Source organism: Bison bison, unplaced genomic scaffold, assembly GCF_000754665.1.
Source record: "Bison bison bison isolate TAMUID 2011002044 unplaced genomic scaffold, Bison_UMD1.0 scf7180017864519, whole genome shotgun sequence".
NCBI classification, from domain to species: domain Eukaryota; kingdom Metazoa; phylum Chordata; class Mammalia; order Artiodactyla; family Bovidae; genus Bison; species Bison bison.
Window position 1 is genome coordinate 7970669 of NW_011495072.1, and position 22227 is coordinate 7992895.

At 36.9% G+C, this 22227-nt stretch overlaps 1 protein-coding gene across 3 annotated transcripts in view; it reads right to left on the reverse strand.

The window, feature by feature from the left end:
* The window catches only part of CAPZA1 (capping protein (actin filament) muscle Z-line, alpha 1), a 44564-nt gene that overhangs the window by 17019 nt on the left and 5318 nt on the right, over positions 1-22227 (reverse strand). For all 3 annotated transcript variants that reach the window (XM_010830814.1, XM_010830813.1, XM_010830812.1), the window contains 2 exons: positions 4174-4237; positions 985-1036 (listed from right to left, as the gene is read on the reverse strand). In XM_010830814.1, coding sequence (XP_010829116.1) covers positions 985-1036; positions 4174-4237 — 116 coding nt within the window. The remainder of the gene's footprint in view (positions 1-984; positions 1037-4173; positions 4238-22227) is intronic.

Consider the following 22227-nt stretch of genomic DNA (forward strand, 5'->3'; position numbering starts at 1 on the left):
AGGTAGTTCACAGAACAGTGAAAGAGAATATGTAACTGGGGTATCATTCATTATAGAAATTATAGTGATTCTGTGCAAATTTTAGGTTTGCAGAATCTGGTCCCAAAATGAATTTTAAAAAAACAAAAAACAGTATTGGACAGGGCAGAAGATTATTTCCCAAGTAGCAGTTCTTAAAATATTTTCTACAGCTAAAATCTAAACCAATTATGTATCACACCAAATGCCTTTATAACAATTATTTGTTGCTCTGCATCAAAAAAGACTTGTTCCATCTCCCCACCCCATCTCTGCCCAGTCATTATCCAACTCTGGTTTCCTCTTTAGGAAGGAACTGTGAGCCAGGTGGATAGACAGTAACTAAAAGAGCACTTTGTACTGAAGAGTAAAGCAGAGTAGTGATAAAGCCAGAGAACAGGAGGCCCTAAAAGCTAGACAGTGTTTAAGATTTAAAAGAGACAAGAAAATCAACCAACCAACCACCAATTTAATGTTTTTGAGGATAAGGACAAAATGAAAATGATATTCTAAATCAATGACTGGATAGAATAATCATGTAATTATTCTTTGGTTAACTCTATTAAGGTACTTTCTCAGCATCTGCTATTCTTGGCAATGTGAGAAATATCATCACTTAGTACCAGCCTAATCTTTCTACAACTGGCAGTTATAAAAAAAATTCAGCATGAACAAAAAGAACTACAGAAAAAAATGTAATAGCTAACATTAAATTCTGTTGAGCAGAGAAAAAATATCTGAGCAAAAATAAAAATAAGACCATACATAATAAACTTTAAAGAAATAATGTTTGGAGGGAACATGTTTTCTCCAAGGGGGAGAAAAACAACTAAAAAAAAAAAAAACAAAATAAAACAACTGCTTTATTTTGAAGTATTTTAAACTGTTTTCAGGGTACTAGTTTATTATCAACATAGTTTACCCAATATTACAATAACAAGAAAGTGGATTTAGAAAGATACGTACTGTGCAGCCCCTTCCCTGAGGAGATTATCATTGTTAAGTAGTAGCCGGACATCTGAGGAGGAAAACAATGTTAAAGATGTTAAAATTCAGATGTTCAATAGAAGGCAAACTTGAGAAATTTTAGCAGATTTCTAGATTAGATTTCTAGAAAATCAGGCTTTGGAAGATTAGTTATGGATACCCCCTGGTGGCTCAGACGGTAAAGCGTCTGCCTACAATGCGGTAGACCCGGGTTCAATCCCTGGGTTGGGAAGATCTCCTGGAGAAGGAAATGGCAACCCACTCCAGTATTTTTGCCTGGAAAATCCCATGGACAGAGGAGCTTGGTTGGCTACTGTCCATGGGGTCGCAAAAAGTCGGACACGACTGAGTGACTTCACTATGTATGTATAATATATATTTGAAATTCTAAAAATGTACATACACAAACAGATGTTAACAATGTTCTCAGATTTGCATAGATTTGTGATATAATAATCCAACAATAAATTCTCATGGAGTTTGATTACAGCAAACGAAAAACATGGTTTATAGAAAGTTAAAGTTAGGACTGATCATTTATATCTAAAGAATCCTTTTAAAATAGATTAATTGTAGGCTTTTCTGTAACAGACCAAAAGAGCTGGGCACAATTCAGTCAGTGGCAGAGAAATTGCTGAACATATTTTCCTCGGAGCATCTAATGCAGGGCCTACAATCTTTTCAAAAAGCTGTGTATCAAGAGTCCAGTCACTTCTCCTTTGGAAGAGGAGGGTCCTTGTTACTAAGAAACTACCAAGAATTAACTCCAAGTGTGTGTGTGTGTGTTTTCAGTTGCTCAGTCATATTCGACTCTTTGAGAAAACATGCACTATAGCCCGCCAAGAGAGAAGGCTAACTATAAGGCAAAGGCAATTGACTCTTAGAGCTTTTGAAAGAAGGGGCTGGCAGAGGTCAATGTGTAGCATTCCAATAAAAACCAGCTGTCATGTCATAAGTAGCTTGCCAATTCTTAATCTAATGCTTTGGTATCAATTATTCTCACAATAGTCCTATAAAGTACATTTAATTGTCAGAAATAAAACAAGGTACTTATTTTATAAAGGCCACTAATTTTTAAGTCAAGAATTTATCTGAGCTAATCAGTTAAAGTTCAAGTTGCAGGAGAATTTCTAAAAGCTCTGTTGTTGAAAATTTACACTTGGTCAATATGGAAGACAGACTAGGCAAAGAAAGGCTGCGTTTGTTTTCCTTGTTAGTGCTCAAATATTCAAAACAAGTCATAAAGAAGAAAGTTTTGATTTACTTCTTTTGTGTTATTTTACTCCTTGTAAATAACATTCAGATTTCTCTTAGTTGTTTTTCCTCTGCATCATTAATTTTACCAGTGGAGATTATTGATTGTTCCACAATTTGTGGAGATCTGAGCCAGGTGCAAATGAACATCATACAGTTCCCCGAACTAAGGAGGTAACCTTTTAATGTAAAAGTAGAATTTCAAAATAAATGTTTGCTAAACTGAACCAAGATGCACAAAGATTATGATTTTACTTAAGGGGAATTTTAAGATGAATCAGTTTACAACTTAAAATGAGATTATGATGATTGACATTAACACAGTTATAATGCCTCATTTACCTTTTTTATTCTGTAAGCTGTGTTACGACAGTAAATAGTATGGAAGGTTGTAAATATACTGGAATGCTGCTGCTGCTGCTGCTGCTGCTAAGTCGCTTCAGTCGTGTCCGACTCTGTGTGACCCCATAGACGGCAGCCCACCAGGCTCCCCCATCCCTGGGATTCTCCAGGCAAGAACACTGGAGTGGGTTGCCATTTCCTTCTCCGAAATATACTGGAATAGTGGTTCTCAAATTGGCTGTGACTCAGAATCACCTGAAGGACCTAATAAAGCAGATTACCCATTCCAACCCAGATCTAACTAATCTTAGGAGGATGACAACACTGCTGCTGCTAAGTCACTTCAGTCGTGTCCGACTGTGTGATCCCATAAACGGCAGCCACCAGGCTCCCCCGTCCCTGGGATTCTCCAGGCAAGAACACTGGAGTGGGTTGCCATTTCCTTCTCCAATGCATGAAAGTGAAAAGTGAAAGTGAAGTCGCTCAGTTGTGTCCGACTCTTAGCAACCCCATGGACTGCAGCCCACCAGGCTCCTCCATCCATGGGATTTTCCAGGCAAAGTACTGGAGTGGGGTGCCATTGCCTTCTCTGATGACAACATTGGAATCTGTATATTTAACAAGCTTCCCGGATACAGTCAGTTCAGCCCCAATGGCTCTAAAAATTGTCCTACACTATGGCACTTCTTGAGTAAAAGCACTGAAGAGATTTAAGCTATGATCTATAATGATAGATATAAAACTATGAAATTTAATATTGTTTATATTATAAAATTAATGATAATGGTAAAATTAATGATGCAGAGGAAAAACAACTAAGAGAAATATAAATGTTATTTACAAGGAGTAAAATAACACAAAAGAAGTAAATCAAAACTTTCTTCCTTATGACTTGTTTTGAATATTTGAGCACTAACAAGGAAAACAAATGCAGCCTTTCTTTGCCTAATCTGTCTTCCATATTGACCAAGTATAAATTTTCAATTGGAGAAGGCAATGGCACCCCAATCCAGTACTCTTGCCTGGAAAGTCCCATGGATGGAGGAGCCTGGTAGGCTGCAGTCCATGGGGTCGCTAAGAGTCGGACACAACTGAGCGACTTCACTTTCACTTTTCACTTTCGTGCATTGGAGAAGGAAATGGCAACCCACTCCAGTGTTCTTGCCTGGAGAATCCCAGGGACGGGGGAGCCTGGTGAGCTGCCGTCTATGGGGTCGCACAGAGTCGGACATGACTGAAGCGACTTAGCAGCAGCAGCATGAAATTTAATATTGTTTCTACCTTGATCAATACTGAACTACTTTAAATCTTTTTCACATAAGATAGGTATCCTAATATACTGGGGTCTTAAGAGCATGCTTTTGATGCAGACCTGGGTTTAAATCCCTGCTCTGACACTTACCAGCTGGGTGATAGGGTGATATTGGATAAGTTATTTTAACCTCTTTGAATTGTGATTTCCTTAGCTATAGCTATAATGTTGTAAGGATTAAGAGAGACAGCAAACACTCAATAAGTGCTTATAAGTGATTAAAGAGGGTCTGAAACAACTAAGTACTAATCTTTACTCACCATTGAATACTTCATTGAATTCCCCTGGCGGTGCATGAGTGATAAATTTAGCAGCTATGCGTACCTAAAGACAAATGAAAGTTACAGTAAAAGAATTATGAAGAGTAGCATATAAGATGGGAAGGAATTAACAGACAACAAAATTTTTATCACATCCCTTGAAATATAATTTCCTGTTTAAATCCTACTGGTTAGCAGCCTTCAGATTCTCCTTTCACAAGACATCTCAAAGTGTTTATTATCCATACAGATTTGTTCTAATTTGGGGATATACATGCTGCTTTACTTCTGAATTTTTCTTTTTAAAAAGCTGAAAAATCAATTTTGGTCAAAATATACTATAGTCACGAAAATAGAAAGCTACAATCCTATTTCATTTATAAACCCTTAAGCAAAACTAAATAAAACATTAGCAAATTGGTTTTATACCAATTTATGTTTATGGTGTTTATCCCAATAAAAGGAATCAATATAACTTACAAATTAAAGAAGCAAAACCCTGTGATCATCTTACCTCATGCTGGAAAAAACAAAATTCAATACCCGTTCAAATATCATAATACAACAACATAACTACTAGTTTTAGTAGGAATAGAATAAACTTACTTAACTTTATAAAGGGTTATCTACCAAAATTCTATAGCATACTCAATAATGATGAAACGTAAGCAGTGTCACTAATTTCAACAGCAAGACAAAGATGATTCTTGTCACCTAAACTATTCAACACTATACTAAACGTCCTAAAGAATGCTGTGGAAAATATTTATTCTATTATTCATTTTAAATTTCTCTCATGCCCACTACTGTCAATCTGTTACTGGGACTCTGATTAGAGATGGATGCTGAAATGTTAGGATCTAACCTGAGTATCTTAATTTTTTCTCCTATGTTTTATCTTTTCCATCATTTTATGCCTTGTGTAGGGAGAATTCCTCAGCTGCCTTTGTCACCTCATTAGCATGCTCTTCAGTTGTGCCCATTTTGCTATTCAATTCTATTTTAACTTCCAAGACTTATATTTTGTGTGTGTGTGTATGCACGCGCGTGCAATAATATAATCTCTTGTGTCTCCTTGGGGATATTAATTATACTTAAAGTCTTGTTCTATGGACTGTTTCCTAAGAATTTAGATATACTGTTGATTTTTGTACTTCTCTTTCATGGTACTGTTGCTTCTCTTTGAATTTATTTTAGTTTGCCTGTTCTGCTTAGCTGTAGTTTATCTCCTTGATTGTAGGGGAGGGAAATAGTAGACTTGCTGTTGAGAATGTGTGAGCAGATTATCTTCTGAGTGAGCATCCTATGGTCACAGGCTACCTGGGGCACTGCCCTGACTCTATGCTCCCAAAGCTCATTCCCAATGCTATATTCTGAGGGCTAATGCTATTGCCTGCAGCTTAGCCCAAGTGGGAATGAGAGAAGGAGTCATGTGGTCCAGAAAGCTTAGAGAACAATTCCGCAACTAATCCACTCCAAGGTTGTTCTGAGTTCTTTCTTCCCCTCTTTCTCCTTAAATTGACGTCCTCCAGAAAAGCCCCTACTTCCACAACAGTTTTCTTCTTCAATGTGTTTTGGGTTTCCTCTGATCTTATTTTTTTTCATGTTTTTGAACCATTTCACTTTTTATCAAGAACTGCTTAAGGACCTCTCTGGTGGTCTAGTGGTTAAGAATCTGCCTGACAATGTAGGGAACAAGGGTTCAACCCCTGGTCCTGGAAGATTCCACATGCCACAGGGCAACTGAGCCTATGCACCACAACTACTGAGCCTGTGCCCTAGAGTCTGTGGTTTGCATTAAGAGAAGTCACTGCAATGTGAAGCCTGCACACTGCAATTGGAGAGTAGCCCCCCTACCCTGCTTACTGAAATTAGAGAAATCCTGCTTGCAGCAACGAAGATCCAGCACAGCCAAATAAACAAAAATTTAAAAATAATATGAATAAAAAAATAACGCTGTATTTTTTTAAATTGCTAAAAAAAACCAAACTTTGGTCCACTGATGACACGCTTACTAATTTAAACTATTACTAATTTATGTCTCTTCCCATTCCCTTTTTTCCCTACATTTTCATTTCAAAAGTTTTGTCATAAAAGGTAAGGTAAAACCATGTAGTTCATCTGCTATATAAATCAACCTCTCATCTCTTAACAAGTAAATGTTGTTTGAGAATCTTAACAAGGAATGTAAGATCCTATATAATAGAAAGAAAACCATCCAACAATCTGCAGTAACATTTAGTGATACCTATGTATGTGTAAGTGTGTGTGTAATAATGATGTTAGCAATGAAATAGGACTGACCGCAAAGGCTCTCTCATATAATTGTAACACATTATGAGGCTACTAAAAATTCCCTAATATCTCATGTGATGAATAGAAAGCTGATCCAACTTACTGACAAGGGGCAAAGAGGAACATGTATACCTAACAATAAACTGAGCTCTACTTTCCAGTTAGGCATGCTCTGTTGATTTCTTCCATTTCCTTCAAACAACTTTAAGTTCCTGTTGTCTAAAATAAAATTAAAGTTATGAAAGTCAAACCATTCTTAGGGCAGAGAAAAAAAGACACTAAAGTCTTTGGAAAATAAAGCTGGGGTTGAGAATTTGAAAAAGACGGAAATAGTTTACAACTTTAGCATCCCTAGGTTTATACGGAAGATCTTATATGACTTTGCTCTTATTCTAAAAAAAGTAAAAGAAAAGCTGCTCCATAACTAAACTTATTTGTTCAGGCAAGAAAGGCTGACTGATTCATGCAGCAAGGCAGAATGAAAACTCTGGATTCTAATGACTGGATCTGTTGGTCCATTAACTAACTAGATTTGTGATTCTGGAAACTTTGCTAACTTTTTTTGGTTCTGAATTTCCTCATAATAATCCAACTCCTAAAAGAGATTAGGAGAGCTGCAGAACTTCTCTGAGCTATAAAACTCTCTGTATCTTTAAGACCTAGAAGACAAACTTGTATATTGACCACATGGAAGCAGGGTTGAGGAATCCGTAACACAAACACCTTAAGATATTCTTATGCACGCACGTACAGTTTCAGAACTCTGATGTTGCAGGGTAATTGTAGATACCCTCCGATGAAAACTGGTGGAGATTAAGACAAAACACTCCATAAAGCTTTTATATTAACTAAGCAACAACAATAAAAAGATAGAGTTTCTAATAAGGAAGAAGTGTTTCTCAACTCATGAGAATTACACTATACAGGACTAACAGTTCTAATATGGATTTCCAATTGTGTATATGTGCTTTGCAAGTGCACTTAATCATATTACTGTACTTGTTAACTGTTGTTATCAATCACTTATTTAAGAAATTAGCAAACCTATTTTGAAAAGCAAACCCATTTTTTTAGCCTATTTGTGGTAAGTCTGTTGAGCAGCTATGGTCTTTCTGTCAAGGTGCATTTCCCATAATACTTAATTAAGAAACTCCCCTCAGTCAAGAAAAATTAAGTGCATGCAGTTCAAAAATATATTCATATACTACCCCAAAAGCAACTTCCCTTAAAAGAATAAAGCTACAGCTATATTTTACATATTACTTATTAATGTTTGAATACATAAAAGTAGAAGTTACCAAACTGAAAATTCACATTACTCATATTTCTGAAGTTACCTACAAATTTTCAAAAGTTACAAAATTTGATGGAAATGCCATAACTGAAAAAGTGATTTGGATAATGGAGAAACTGACAGTGCATGTAAAAAAGCAGCAGTTTATCCATTCAACAAACATTTACTGAAGAGCCAGGAAGAATCAGTAAATAAAGATTAAATACCAAATAAGACACTGCCGCTGTCCTCAAGGGATCTGTTACCTAGATAGTAATATACCAAGCATTAAAAGGCACAGTGGAGCACAAAGGAAGATGCTGTCAATTCTACATACGTATTTAAGGAGGGCTTGGGGTGACTTTCAAAGGCAATGATGTTTCAGCTGGATTGGAGGATGAGTAGATACCAAGGTGAGCATCCCATGCAGAGGGAACAGTAGGTACAAACTAAGACAACATAGCTCGACAAACTGAATGGAGATATTTAAAAGATATGCATAATGTAAAACAACACTATTTTTTTCCACAGATTCTTTGTGCATTTTCAAAAATAAAAATTTAAGAAATACATATGTATACTAATCATTTATGTCAAAATGCAATAAATTTTTATTATCATTATGATAAAAATGAGTTGCTTGAAAAACTCCTTTTAAAAAAAAAAAAAAGAAAAAAGAAAAACTCCTTTTAAGTTATAATATCTAATACAATACATATCAGGGCTTCCCTAGTGGCCCAGTAGTAAAAAATCTGCCTGAAATGCAGGAGACGTGGCAGATGCAGCTTGGATCCTTGGGTCGGGAAGATCCTCTGGAGGAAGGCATGGCAATCCACTACAGTATTCTCACCTGGAGAATCCCACGGACAAATGAGCCAGTGGGCTACAGTCCATAGCCCACTGGACTATAGGCGTCACAAAGAGTCAGACACTACTGAAGTGACTGAGCACATATACACAATACTCAGAAGCCACATAAATAAAAATTCAATTTCATTGCATGGGGCACGGTTTGATTCCTGGTCAGGGAAGTAAGATCTGACATGCCACACAGTGCAGTCAAATACAAACCCACCCCCCCAAAAAAAAAGAAACAACCAAAACCCCCTCAATTTCTATGTAAACACTAAATAGAAAAGATAAATGCACCTCTATATTCGCTCCAGCATTATTTACAACAGCCAAGATATGGAAATAATCTAAATGAATGGATAAAGAAGTGATGTGGAGTATGTGTATACACATATAAACACAATGGAATATTTGACTTATGGACATGGGGAGAGGGGAGGAGAGGGTGAGATGTATGGAGAGAGTAACATGGAAACTTACCGTATGTAAAATAGATAGCCAATGGGAATTTGCTCTATGTCTCAGGAAACTCAAACAGGGGCTCTGTATCTACCTAGAGGGGTGGGATGGGGCAGAAGATGGGAGGGAGGTTCAAAAAGGAGGGGACATATGTATACCCATGGCTGATTCATGTTGAGGTTTGACAGAAGACAACAAAATTTTGTAAAGCAATTATCCTTCAATTAAAAAAAAAAAAATTACCAGGACTAAGTGCCACAAAGCAATTGCTCAAGTCATTAAAAAGCTCTGGTACTCTGAACAAACATATAAGACGTAAGCCAAAATGATATACTACTTGGGGAAAAAAAAAGAATGAAAATCTGCCATTTGCAACATGAATGGACATAGAGGGTATTATGCTAAGTGAAGTAAGTCATAAAAAGACAAATACTATATAATTTTACTTACATGTGGAATCTAAAAAACAATCAGAATAATGGAGACAGAGAACAAAAAGGCAGTTGCCAGAAGGGAGAGGTTTGTGTGGAGGAAAGAAATAAGTAAGGGAAATTAAGAGGTACAATCTTTAGTTGCAAAATAAATTAAGTAACTGGTATGAAACGTACAGTGTAGGGAATAATAGTCAGTAACTATGTAGCATCTTTGTCACACACCTTAACTGACTTACTGGGGTAATTATTTTGAAATGTATAGAAATATCAAATCACTATGCTGTATAACAGGAACTAACATAGTGTTATAGGTCAATTATACTTCAAAAACAAACTCACAGAAAAAGAATTTAGGGGTGGGGAGAGATAGTCAAAAGGTACAAATTTCCTGTTAACAAGATAAGTAAGTACTAGGGATGTAATGTATAAGATAATACATATAATTAACTGCTGTATTTTATATATGAAAGCTGTTAAAGAGAATAGGTCCTAAGAGTTCTCATCATAGGCAAACTTTTTAAAAAACTGTTTCTTTACTTTTGTATCTGTCAGATGATAGATATTCACAAAACTTACTATAATAATCATTTCATGATGTATATGAGTCAAATCATACACTGTACACCTTAAACTTTAGTGCTGTATGTCAATTTTATCTCAGTAACACTGGGGGAACAACAACTTGATTTCTAAGAGTATAAATGAGTTCTGAAAGCAAAAACGTTTGAGAAGTGTTCTGTTGATAACATGAGTTGGTTACTTACCATGCTGTTGAGTGAAAGGGTTGCAAAATGTTGCTTTCCTATCTTTTTTTTGAAGTATATATATTTACATAAATGTATGGCTACTAACTTCTAACTTGGACCACCTCTGGCAGTAGTATTACAAAAGCTTTTTTTCTTCCAATTTTAAGCTCATTTCTACGTTCCAAAAATCGTATGCTAGAAATTATTTGTATGAAAAATAATTTTTTAAAAAGCAAAAAGGGCATGCCAACATTTCCTTTTATTTATTATTGTATAAATAATTTTAAAAAATTATCTGAGAATATCAAGAACAGGAGAAATGTCCAGTTAAAGAAAACAAAACATCTCCTAATTTTTAAACTAAAGTGGGGAGACTTTAAGATATATATATACTATGATAAATGAGGTACCATTTCACACCAGTCAGAATGGCTGTGATCCAAAAGTCTACAAGCAATAAATGCTGGAGAGGGTGTGGAGAAAAGGGAACTCTCTTACACTGTTGGTGGGAATGCAAACTAGTACAGCCACTACGGAGAACAGTGTGGAGATTCCTTAAAAAACTGGAAACAGAACTGCCTTATGATCCAGCAATCCCACTGAGGGGCATACACACTGAGGAAATCAGAAGGGAAAGAGACACGTGTACCCCAATGTTCATCGCAGCACTGTTGATAATAGCCAGGACATGGAAGCAACCTGGATGTCCATCAGCAGATGAATGGATAAGAAAGCTGTGGTACATATACACAATGGAGTATTACTCAGCCATTGAAAAGAATACATTTGAATCAGTTCTAATGAGATGGATGAAACTGGAACCTATTATACAGAGTGAAGTAAGCCAGAACGAAAAACACCAATACAGTATACTAACGCATATATATGGAATTTAGAAAGATGGTAACAATAACCCTGTGTACGAGACAGCAAAAGAGACACTGATGTATAGATCAGTCTTATGGACTCTGTGGGAGAGGGAGACGGTGCGAAGATTTGGGAGAATGGCATTGAAACATGTATAATATCATGTATGAAACGAGTCGCCAGTCCAGGTTCGATGCACGATACTGGATGCTTGGGGCTGGTGCACTGGGACGACCCAGAGGGAGGGTATGGGCAGGGAGGACGGAGGAGGGTTCAGGATGGGGAACACAGGTATACCTGTGGCGGATTCATTTCGGTATTTGGCAAAACTAATACAATATTGTAAAGTTTAAAAATAAAACAAAATTTAAAAAATAAATAAATAAAAAAGAGATAAATGCAAAAAAAAAAGATATATATACTATGATAAGGTGAAGTTTTAAATGCGCAGTTAAAAGAAATGTAGTTATCATTAGATGCCAACATGGGGGTCCTATCACTGTCATTGTAAACGACTCCCTTTTTTTATTTCCGGGAGTTAGCAAATAAGACAGATTACAGTCAACTCTCTATGGGTTCAGCATATAAGGATTGAAAATATTTTGGGGAAAAAAATTCCAGAAAGTTCCAAAAGTCAAAGCTTGAATCTGCTACACACTAGTAACTATTTACATAGTATTTATATTATATTAGACATTACAAGTAATCTAGAGATGATTTAAAATATATGGCAGGATGTAAGTTATATACAAATCCTACACCATTTCAGATAAAGAACTTGAGCATTCTTGTATTCTGTAATCTATGGGGGTCCTTGAACCAATCCCCCTACATGAGATGACCATACTCAGTATTAGATAAACATCTGACAGTCTTTGAAGACGGCTTTTAAGTGTTGAGCTGTTCTGTCAATATATAAATGTCAATACTATAAAAACTATTTATGTCAATACTATAAAAACACCTTGAAGGAATAGATGTAACATAAGTAGTAATGATACATTCATATTATCACTGTAAAATCTAAAGTGTGCTCCATGGGTCTCGTTTACAATTGGCTCACCCCCTCTCATTCTTCTACTGTTTAGTTCCTAGACCTACAGCTACACTCCCACCTTAGGACTATTGCAGTTTTTATTTCTTTTGCCAGAAATGCTTTTCTATCAGAGTTCACTTCCGTCTTCATTCAAATATCACCCACTAAAGTACCCTTCTCTGACTTCCTGACTTCTATAAATTACCTACTGGACCCTCCATACCCTTCATAATTCTTGCCCCTTTACTTGCTTTAAATTCCTTCAAAGAACTTACCACTGAACATATGGTTATTGTTCAAGACCTCCAAAAGAATTCCAAGAACGTAGAGCAGAGGTCTGCTAAGTGCTAAAGGGCCAGACAATAAATGTTTCAGAGCGGTGTGGACCACATGATCTCTTTCCCAACTGTAAACTAAACGAGCCCATGTTCCAATAAGACTTTTTAACTGAGGTACAACTGACAAATAGCTATAAAATAACTAAAGGGTACGATGTGAATGTTTTTGATATATATATGTATACACACACACACACAGACACACACATCTATAGTGTGAAAGGTTTACCCCTACTGAGTTAACTAACATTATTTTAGATACTGCAATTTGTATTTCATGTAATTTTCACATCATGAAATATTCTTTTTTTTTTTTTTTCCCCTAGGCCTTAATGGGCAAGATTTGCCAAATCTTGGCATAGACCATAAAAATTTGTTGTTTGTTCATTACTGTACACCTAGGACTAAGACCTGGCACACACAAAGAATGTAAATTAATGAATACTATTTTATTGTTTACAAAACTCTTTCATAACCTCTCTTTTGATCTTAAAATAGTTTGTTAATATAGGCAGAGAAGAGACTATTATCTCCATTGTAAATGAAGGAACAGGTTCAGAAGTTCCTTGTCCAAGGTCACATACTTAACAAAGGGGCGGCAATGCACTAGACAATCGACTATATTATGCAACACTATAATACATAATTTGCAATACTACGCAATACTATAATACTATAATTTTAATACAGGTATTAAAATTCAGGAGAATTTATATAGTAAGATCTCGTGGGTTTGCCTAGTCCTTTCAGAATTTCTTTAAACCAAGAATTGAGACAAAACTTTGCATGTCAAAGTTGCAGTTGTCACAAAGTTGGGAGGGATAAACAGAATGATAAACAACTTTAAAAGTCCAAATTTTATCATCCAGTCTCAAAACTGAGTCAAAACTAACAAGATGAAATTTAAGAGAGAGAAACAAAATCATGGGAACAAGCAGAAGGAGAAAGAGAAATGGCAGAGTGGCTGGTAATTGCAAAAATATTTTTGCTGCAATACAGATGAGGGATGGGACCTCCCTATGGTCCAGTGGTTAAGAATGTGCCTGCCAATGCAGGGGACATGGGCTTGATCTCTGGTCCAGGAAGATCCCACATGCCATGGAGCAACTAAGCCTATGCACCATAACTACTGAGCCTGTGTTCTAAAGCCCAGGAACAGCAATTATTGAGCACATGCGCTGCAACTACTGGAGCCCATGCGTAGAGCCTGTGCTCTGCGACAAGAGAAGCCACGGCAATGAGAAGCCTGTGCACTACAACTAGAGTAGCCCCCACTCACCACAACTAGAGAAAAGCCCATGCAGCAACGAAGACCCAGCACAGACAAAAATAAGTAAATACAAATTTTTAAAAAGTCCTTGTTTCATAAAGTAAGTTTCACTGTACATAACATTCATATGATAGTATCTGCAGTAAAGCGTGTATTTTAAAGGGGGAGAAGCTCAAGTCTCATATACAATTCCATCCCTTTATATATTTAAAGATTATAATAATGTTAATTCCATGGAATGCATTGTATTGTATTTCTAACCCAAACAGGGGGAATTTAAAGTCTGTAAGTATCAATCAAAGTTTTCTTATATTTCAGTTTCTTCTCTTTTCCTATCATCTTACTTTTCCAAAAAGGCAAATAAAGCAAAACACTCAATCCTTGCAAGATTCAAAATTTCATTTTTTTATTGCTAATATTTGTACTGAAGTTTAACCATCAAACCAAGAAGGTAATATATCCTATTGTTTCCCAGAAGCTGCTAGTTTTAATTTTAGTAAGAAACTTTAGAAATTATTAGAAAAATAAATTTATGAAATTTTTATAAAACTCCCATTTTTAGTTTACTAATCTTTTTTTTCCTTGGGTGTGCCATACAGTTTGTGGGACCTTAGTTCCCTGACCAGGGATTGCACCCAAACCCTCAGTAGTAAAAGCAGACTCCTAACCACTGGACTGCTGGGGAATTCCCCTAAATAATTTTTTAATAACAGACCCCAAATATTTCAACATTACATCTATTCATAACCACCTTTTAAAATAATTTCCTTAACAAAAGAATTTCAAGTTGAATATTTAACAACTGTCAATGTTGGGAAAGTAATTCCAGACAGGCAGTGAAGAAATTTTTCACTAGATAATATCCATATTCCAGTTACCCACAAGGCCGAGGTCAGTTTATACTGCCCAAGTTTTGTATACTTCAGGAATGAAATCACTGCCAGCGAGTAACCTTTGTCTCCTTCATTAGTCTATTAAGTGTATTAACGACTTTGTTTCTGGGCCTTTCTCACACTATCCTCGTGCCTCTCTTTTCATCTCTGTCTAAATCAGTCCTACTTTTTAAAGCTGGGCCATCTGTTTCTTTCAAAGATATTTTCTCCATTACTAAAGCCTCAAGAATCCTGTTTCTTCTACCAAACTTTTGAACACTTATCACAGCACCTATGTCAAGACTGTGGCAAAACATTTAAAATATAACATGGATGCTCAGTAAACGTCAGCTAGAGAAGACTGCTAGCAAGACAACTATGCTTTAAGTTATCAAACTGAACAAACCCTTCAAATTACTGAGAAAATCATTCCTCTCTTTCAGAAGTTCTTTGGGTCCTACTCATCTAATGTTCCCCATCACTACAATCTTCATCAGTATTGATAAACAGAAACAACTTTTTCTTGACCACAAGTTTTTCAAAGTGACCATTCGGCTTCCCTTTAAACTGATCTTTCAAAGTTTACTTTGATCATCTTTCAAAGTTTCCTCATGTTCTCAACTAGACTATACTTCAAAACAGAGTAGTAAATTGTGCTTTCGTAAATGTTTACTTATTTTTATTCTACAACGTTCCAGAACTATTGAAGGATAAGTAGCTGCATTCCTTCTCCAGAAAGATACTACTTTATTTTATCCTAGTAAGAAAGTTCTATCTGTATAGAATTCAATGTTATTTCTTAAGAGAGTTTTTCCTATTTGAAGATATTTAGGATGTCATTGCTGCTGTTATTATTTTGGATTGTAAGACTGTTTTTTCTAAGGGCAGTTTCAGGTTCACAGCAACACTGAAAGGAACATACAGGGACTTCCCATATACCTGTCTCCCTTCCCCCGCCAGCATACCCTGTCAGACTCTTGCAACCCCACGGACTGTAGCCCACCAGGCTCCTCTGTCCTTGGAATTCTCCAGGCAAGAATACTGGAGTTGGTTATTATTCCCTTCTCCGGGGGATCTTCCCAGCCCAGGGATGGAACCCAGGTCTCCTGTATTGCAGGGAGACTCTTTATCGCCCGAGCCCCCAGGAAGCCCAACACTGTCCCCCGGTGTGCACAGTCTTCCCCATTATTAAGATCCCCACCAGAGTGGCACATTTGCTACAACTGATGAATCTACATTGACACATCATTATCACCCAAAGCCCAAGGCCTACATTAGGGTTCACTCTTTGCGGTGCACACTCTATGGATGTGGACAAACGTATCCACCATTATAGTATCATACAGAGTATTTCCTAAAAAACCTCTGTGCTTTAAAACAAAACATAACAAAAAAAACCCCTCTGCGCTTTGCCTCTTCATTCCTCTCTCCTCCAGGATGTTATCTGTTTTTGTTTTTTTCTTTAATACACCTTGCTTCGGTGTAGTTCATTTTCTGGGTCTGGTTCTAAGGTTTTCAGAGTATCAACAATAAACTCACTGGGTCAATTATTTAATAGATGCAAATTCCAAGCTGTTGACATGCATGTATTTCAGTATCAAACTGGCTCCAGAATTCCAGTTTCACTGCCTTTATCAAACAAAATCCCTGCTAGCTAAGAGTCCCCAGAGGCTAGTGAGAATTTAATTTGGGGTATAAGTTGAGGGGAAAAAAATACATTTTCAGTGATCTCCAGGAAGTGGAATAAAGATTTCACTAAATTCCAAATAAGCTAAATGCTTTCTTCCCAGTTTAGATCTGGAGATACTACAAAGATTCAGAATGCAATTAGGGGAATTCCCTGGCAGTCAAGTGGTTAGGACTCTGTGCTCTCACTATCAGGGGCATGGGATCGATCCCTGGTTGGGCAACTAAGATCTCACAAGCTGTGCGGCATTCCATCCCCCCACCAACAAAAAAGAGAGAAAATTTTACACGTATATAGTTGATTTTGATTTATCATTATCCATAAAGTCTAAGGTTTAAAAGGATAGTTATGTCTAAATTATAATCAACATTATAAAAATAGATCATGACACTTTCAAATAATTTGTTCCATGCTTACTCTTTAAAAAGTCATTTCAAGTTTTTCTTAGAAACTGTTCTAGTAGTAACCAATTACAAGTTTGGGTATATGTAGACAAACAGGTAAGGAAGGTAGACACGTTTAAAGAAATTTCATTAAAAAAAAATTCTACCAACACTAAGGAAAATCGCTTGAAGATTTACTAAAGTAATAATGTAACACGCATAAGCGTGCCAAAGACCTCCTCCTTGTCCAAACTTTAGTCAGGCTCCTCTGAGCCCTCTTCTCAACTAGGCCTTTATCTTGGCCCCCTCTTGTCTATGGCCTTGCCTAGCCCAGTTTTAGCAAGAATCCTGCTGTCAGTTTAAAGAGAATTCCCCAACTCTGGATATCTGATCAAGCTCTACATCTCCAACCTCTGATGTATAAGTCCTTGATCTGCCAGTGAGCAGGAATCCTTCTACCCTGATGTCTCCTATTCGTACTTTTCCATTTATGCCCCCCTCTCCACCCCAGCCACGCAATTGCTTGTTGGCTATAAATCTCCATCGGTCTTTGCTTATTTGGAGCTGATCTCAATCTCTCTCCCCTAATACAAAAGTATAAAATTAAAGCCTCTTATCATTCTAGCAAGTGTCAGATTGGTTTTCCTTAACAGAAGTCAGCACTGAATTTTACACTGTATAACGTGTAAGTAAAACGTACTTCACCATAAAATTTACATTTAAAAACCAAAAAATAGCTATTTTATTTTCTAGTTATCTTTCCCATCCATTCCCTTTTAATTTACAACTTCTCTATGCACCAAATTAGAAGGATATCCTTATTCCTTAGTCCTCATTCTGGACTTTCCTAATAAACGACACCCAAGATGTCAATAAAAAGATTTCCAAGTATATACCTTAATTGGTCATTTAGAAGTTCAGTGTAAGTGATAAAGCCTTAAGTCATCATTAAAAAAAAAAAGAATTGGCCCAATCTTAGTCAAGATTAAAAAAACCATCTTATCTAAAATCCAAAACAGCATTGATATATATATATATATATATATGAAAGGAGGGAAAGAACTCTACTTGGCTTAATTAGAGGATATGCCTGAATGTCTAGATCAATAACTGAGGAAATACAGAAGTCTGAGATATAATGTTCTAATGAGTTAGGAAGAAAGATTAAAGTGAGTGCAAAGATCACATAAGCAACATGTTGCTGAGGAGCTTAAATTTGTTAAAACCCCCAATCCGAGGTGACTGGGCAGATAGGTAAAAATTTCCAAGTACAATGGCCAGATACAACGAGTATTGTTGTACTCGTACAACAGGACCAAATTAAGAAATGACGGGGAAATCCACACTGAACGCCTTGAGTTTCACGTGCCAAAAAGCAATGATGCAAATACGAAGTCCAAAAAGGTAGAGTTCAGCAGTGAGACACCACACTGGCTTGGAAACTGATGCAGTCAGAAGCAAGAGGCATTTTCCCCTTTAAGAGACGATGCACCTGGTATTTTAGTGTATTTCTATCTTAAAAGTGTGTCTTTTTTTTAACCAACTTTTTCTCTTTTTTTTTTAAAATCACTGGGAGTCAGACATGGTTTCACATGCCGGCTTTAACACTTAATTACTTGGGTCTTAGTTTCTTCATCTGTGAGTATAATACCTGCTCATATATCTAGCACTACTTTGCCTGGAGAATCCCATCGGACAGAGGAGCCTGGCGGGCTGTGGTCCATGAGGTCGCACAAAGTTGGTCGGACACGACTTAAGTGACTGAGCATGCACGCATTTTAAGAATCCAATGAAGTAACATGAGACAGACATAGCAGATACTTAACTTTCTTTCCCTAAGCAAACGCCTAGATATTATCAAATCTTTATGTTTACCAATTTGTTCATTCACTCGGACAAAAAGGAGAATGGCAAAAGAAGCAAGCCAACAAATTTCCTTTTGCCTTAATCCTTGGTTGTGAACAACAGCTATACAATTAGAATCACCTGGGGAAGTTTTAAAATGACTGATGCCTGGGTTCCACTCACAGACCTTCTGATGTAATAGATTTGGAGGACAGTTTGGGCACCGGAATTTTTTAAAGATTCTTTGGGTGATTCTCAAGTCCTGTCAAGGTTGAAAGCCACTACCTTAGCTAATATGAAGTGCACATCTTCATGGTGGACACAAATAATGTAAGATATGCACATAGTCAGCATCCTAGCTTTTCAATTTTTGTAAATTTTACCAGTGTTAGCAAAACAACTTATACAAACAATAGCCCTCAACAAAGATGTCAATCATTTAAAAATAATTATAATTCAAAGCAGCAAAATTGCCAAGTCAGTATTACAGACTATACAACACAATTTGAGGAGATGGATATGGGTTGGGTTTGTTAAAGACAACTACAAGGGGAAGGCGGGATCTAAGCTATGCTCTACAAAGTGCTTTAAATAGTAGGGGGAGAAAGAAAGAGGCTATTACAAATAAGGGAACTGGTTAAGAATGAAAAAGGGTAGGAGAAAAAATTGTTTTGTCAGTTCGGCAGAAACAGATTTATCTGTGATGTAAGATGAGTCAGATGGCAGCAATTATGTTAACATCAAATCTGGTTTTATTCTGTAGGTAATGGAGAACTGCCAAAGCCTTCTGTGTGGGAAGCTCCATTGACAAAAATTAATCTGTAAGTACAGGAGTCCTCAATATGGCTTCACAAAACTTGGAAATCAGTCTGCCCTCTAAGAGTTAGTTAACTGTGAAATTAAGAAAGATACTATCAAAGCAAGACACATTTATTTCTTTATTCACCAAATATTTGAAGGACTACTATGAAGGCACTGTTTTAGGTAATGGTGATTCAACAGCACATGGTCCTTACAGAGCTACATTCTAGTGGGTAAAGAGACAACAGATAAGATTAAACAACTAAACTACATGGTATGCTGCTGCTGCTAGTGATAAATGCTAAGAAATAATTATAAAGCAGGGAAAGGGGATGTGAAATGGTAGATTGGAACTGGACAGAGTGATCACAGAGGGCTTCACTAAGAAGGTAACTTTTGATGAAATATCTGAAGAAGTGAGGAATAAAGAAAGAAGAGAACTCCAAAGAACAGAGCAAATGCAAAGACGCATTAAGTCAAGATGTGTTTGGCCAGATGAGTCTAGGTAGGAGATAAAGTCAGAGAAGTGAGCACTAAAGAGATAAAACCGCAGATTCGTAGGGACTTGCAGTCAGAGTGAGAACTTTCATTCTGAAGAACACGGGAAGCAATTGGAGGATTTTGAGCAGAAGAGTGACACATTCTGCCTTATATTTTTTTAACCAGATCACCCTGAGTGGTTCCTTGAGGATAGACTGCCTACAGAGGGACAAAAGCACAAGCAGACTAGAGACAAGGCCAGTACAATCAACTATTTGGGAAACCACAGTGTGTCCTTTGTGGCTCAGCTGGTAAAGAATTTGCCTGCAATGTGGGAGACCTGGGTTCGATCCTTGGGTTGGGAAGATCGCCTGGAGAAGGGAAAGGCTACCCACTCCAGTACTCTGGCCTGGAGAATTCCATGGACTGTATAGTCCCTGGGGTCACAAAGAGTCAGACATGACTGAGCGACTTTGACTTTTCTTCCAGAGTGGTTGAAATTAGGATATGGTAAAACAAAAAAACAAAAAAACAAAAAAAAACCAGTCAAGTTCTAGGTATGTTTTGAAGGCATAGCCTAAAGGATTTGCTAATGGACCTACAGGAATCAAAGACACTAAACTTTTTGGCCTGAGCAACTGAAGAATGAAATGCCATTAACTAAGCAGGGATTCCAACTGCAGGAGAAACTGTGACATGCCAAACTTGATATATACGGGTTTCCTTCCAGTCTCGTAAAATCTGTCAAGAGAAAGTCCACTGCTGTTAAAAGTCAGAAGGTGCCCTACACAAAGATCGGACATGGTCTGGGTGTTGGGTATATATCCCTACAATAGGAGAAAATGCCATTAAAATGTTAGATTGTATAGTTAACTTCCCTGGCTTGACTCCATGCTTAAATTGAAAAAACTGTCATTTGATTTCTTATGTATTTGATCTACTAATAATGTAGCCCCTCCTATATTTATTAAATTAGTTGCTACCCTGTTCCTAAACACTAGTTTCATCAGCCTAGCTAATAAAAGTTTGTCCTTACTATTCTGATGAATCAAGCTTCTGAACTTAACTGGCAAAGGATTAAGATATGGATAGTAGCTCTGGAGTTGCACAATAATTATTGGGAAGCTTATTAAAAATAGATTCCCAAGAATTTATCCCTCCAAATTCTGATGCAGCTGGTCTGAAAAGAACCCAGAAATCTTGCTTTAGAAAGAAACACGTTAAGCGTTGCTGCTGTAGGCAATAATGTTGAGGTTCTGAAGAAGGCAGTGCCCTTGGCCTTGTCATGAGGACTTACAAGATCTTTAAACTTTTAAAGTTATGTTTCTCGACACCTTGGTTTTTTTTTTTTTTAAACACCTTGGTTTTATAACATATTTTAAATACTAGGATTCTTGGTGACGTATTTGTAGAAGCTCAAAAGAGCACTATGCAAATATGGTAGTAATTTTTTTTTGGCTGTGCCACACACTTGCAGGATCTTAGTTCCCAGACCAGGGATTGAACCTGGGCCCACAGTAGTGAAAGCACAGAGTCCTAACCACTGGTAAATAAAACTGAAATAAATAAATAAAATAGAAAAGAGACTGGTAATACTGGCTGCCGCTCAGGGGAACTTGGTGGCTGGAAAGTGGGTGGGAGGGGACTTTTTACTCATGTCCTTTTCTACCATTTAAATTTTATGCATCTGATTATAGCTCCTATATACTGAAAATAATTTTAAAAAGACTCATGGAAATAGAAGAATAAAGTCTAATGATAGGAAGAAGAATTTATAAGACTGAAATACTAACTGAACATGAGAAGAGAGGTTATGGGTGAAACAGATGATGACAACGTTCTGAGTCTTTGTGACTAAACGAGAATAATGGTGGAAAGAACAGAAATGCAGAGGTTGGCAGGAGGTTCTGATAAAGGGAGAAGGGGAAATAACAGTAAGTATGTATTCAAATCATCACCTAGTTCAGAGATCCCCAAGTAGTAAAACTGGCTTATCAAAAAATTATCATAACTAGTTTCCCCCATCCAAGGTTTTTACCTTCAGGAATTGCTCCACATAAGGACTTTTTTTTTTTTTGCAAAAAGATGAAGGAATTCGTGCACTTGAGACAGACAAGAGTAATGACACCTGATTCTACGTGTTTTTCTGAGCTCTAAAGGAAAGGACTTATGAAGGAAAAACTTTTATTAGGAGTTTTGCAAGGTATACATAGTCAGCCCTCTGTATCCATGAGTGCAGAAACAGAGAACTACCAACAAAGGTCCAGCTAGTCAAGGCTATGTTTTTTTCTGTGGTCATGTATGGATGTGAGAGTTGGACTGTGAAAAAGGCTGAGCGCCGAAGAATTGATGCTTTTGAACTGTGGTGTTGGAGAAGACTCTTGAGAGTCCCTTGGACTGCAAGGAGATCCAACCA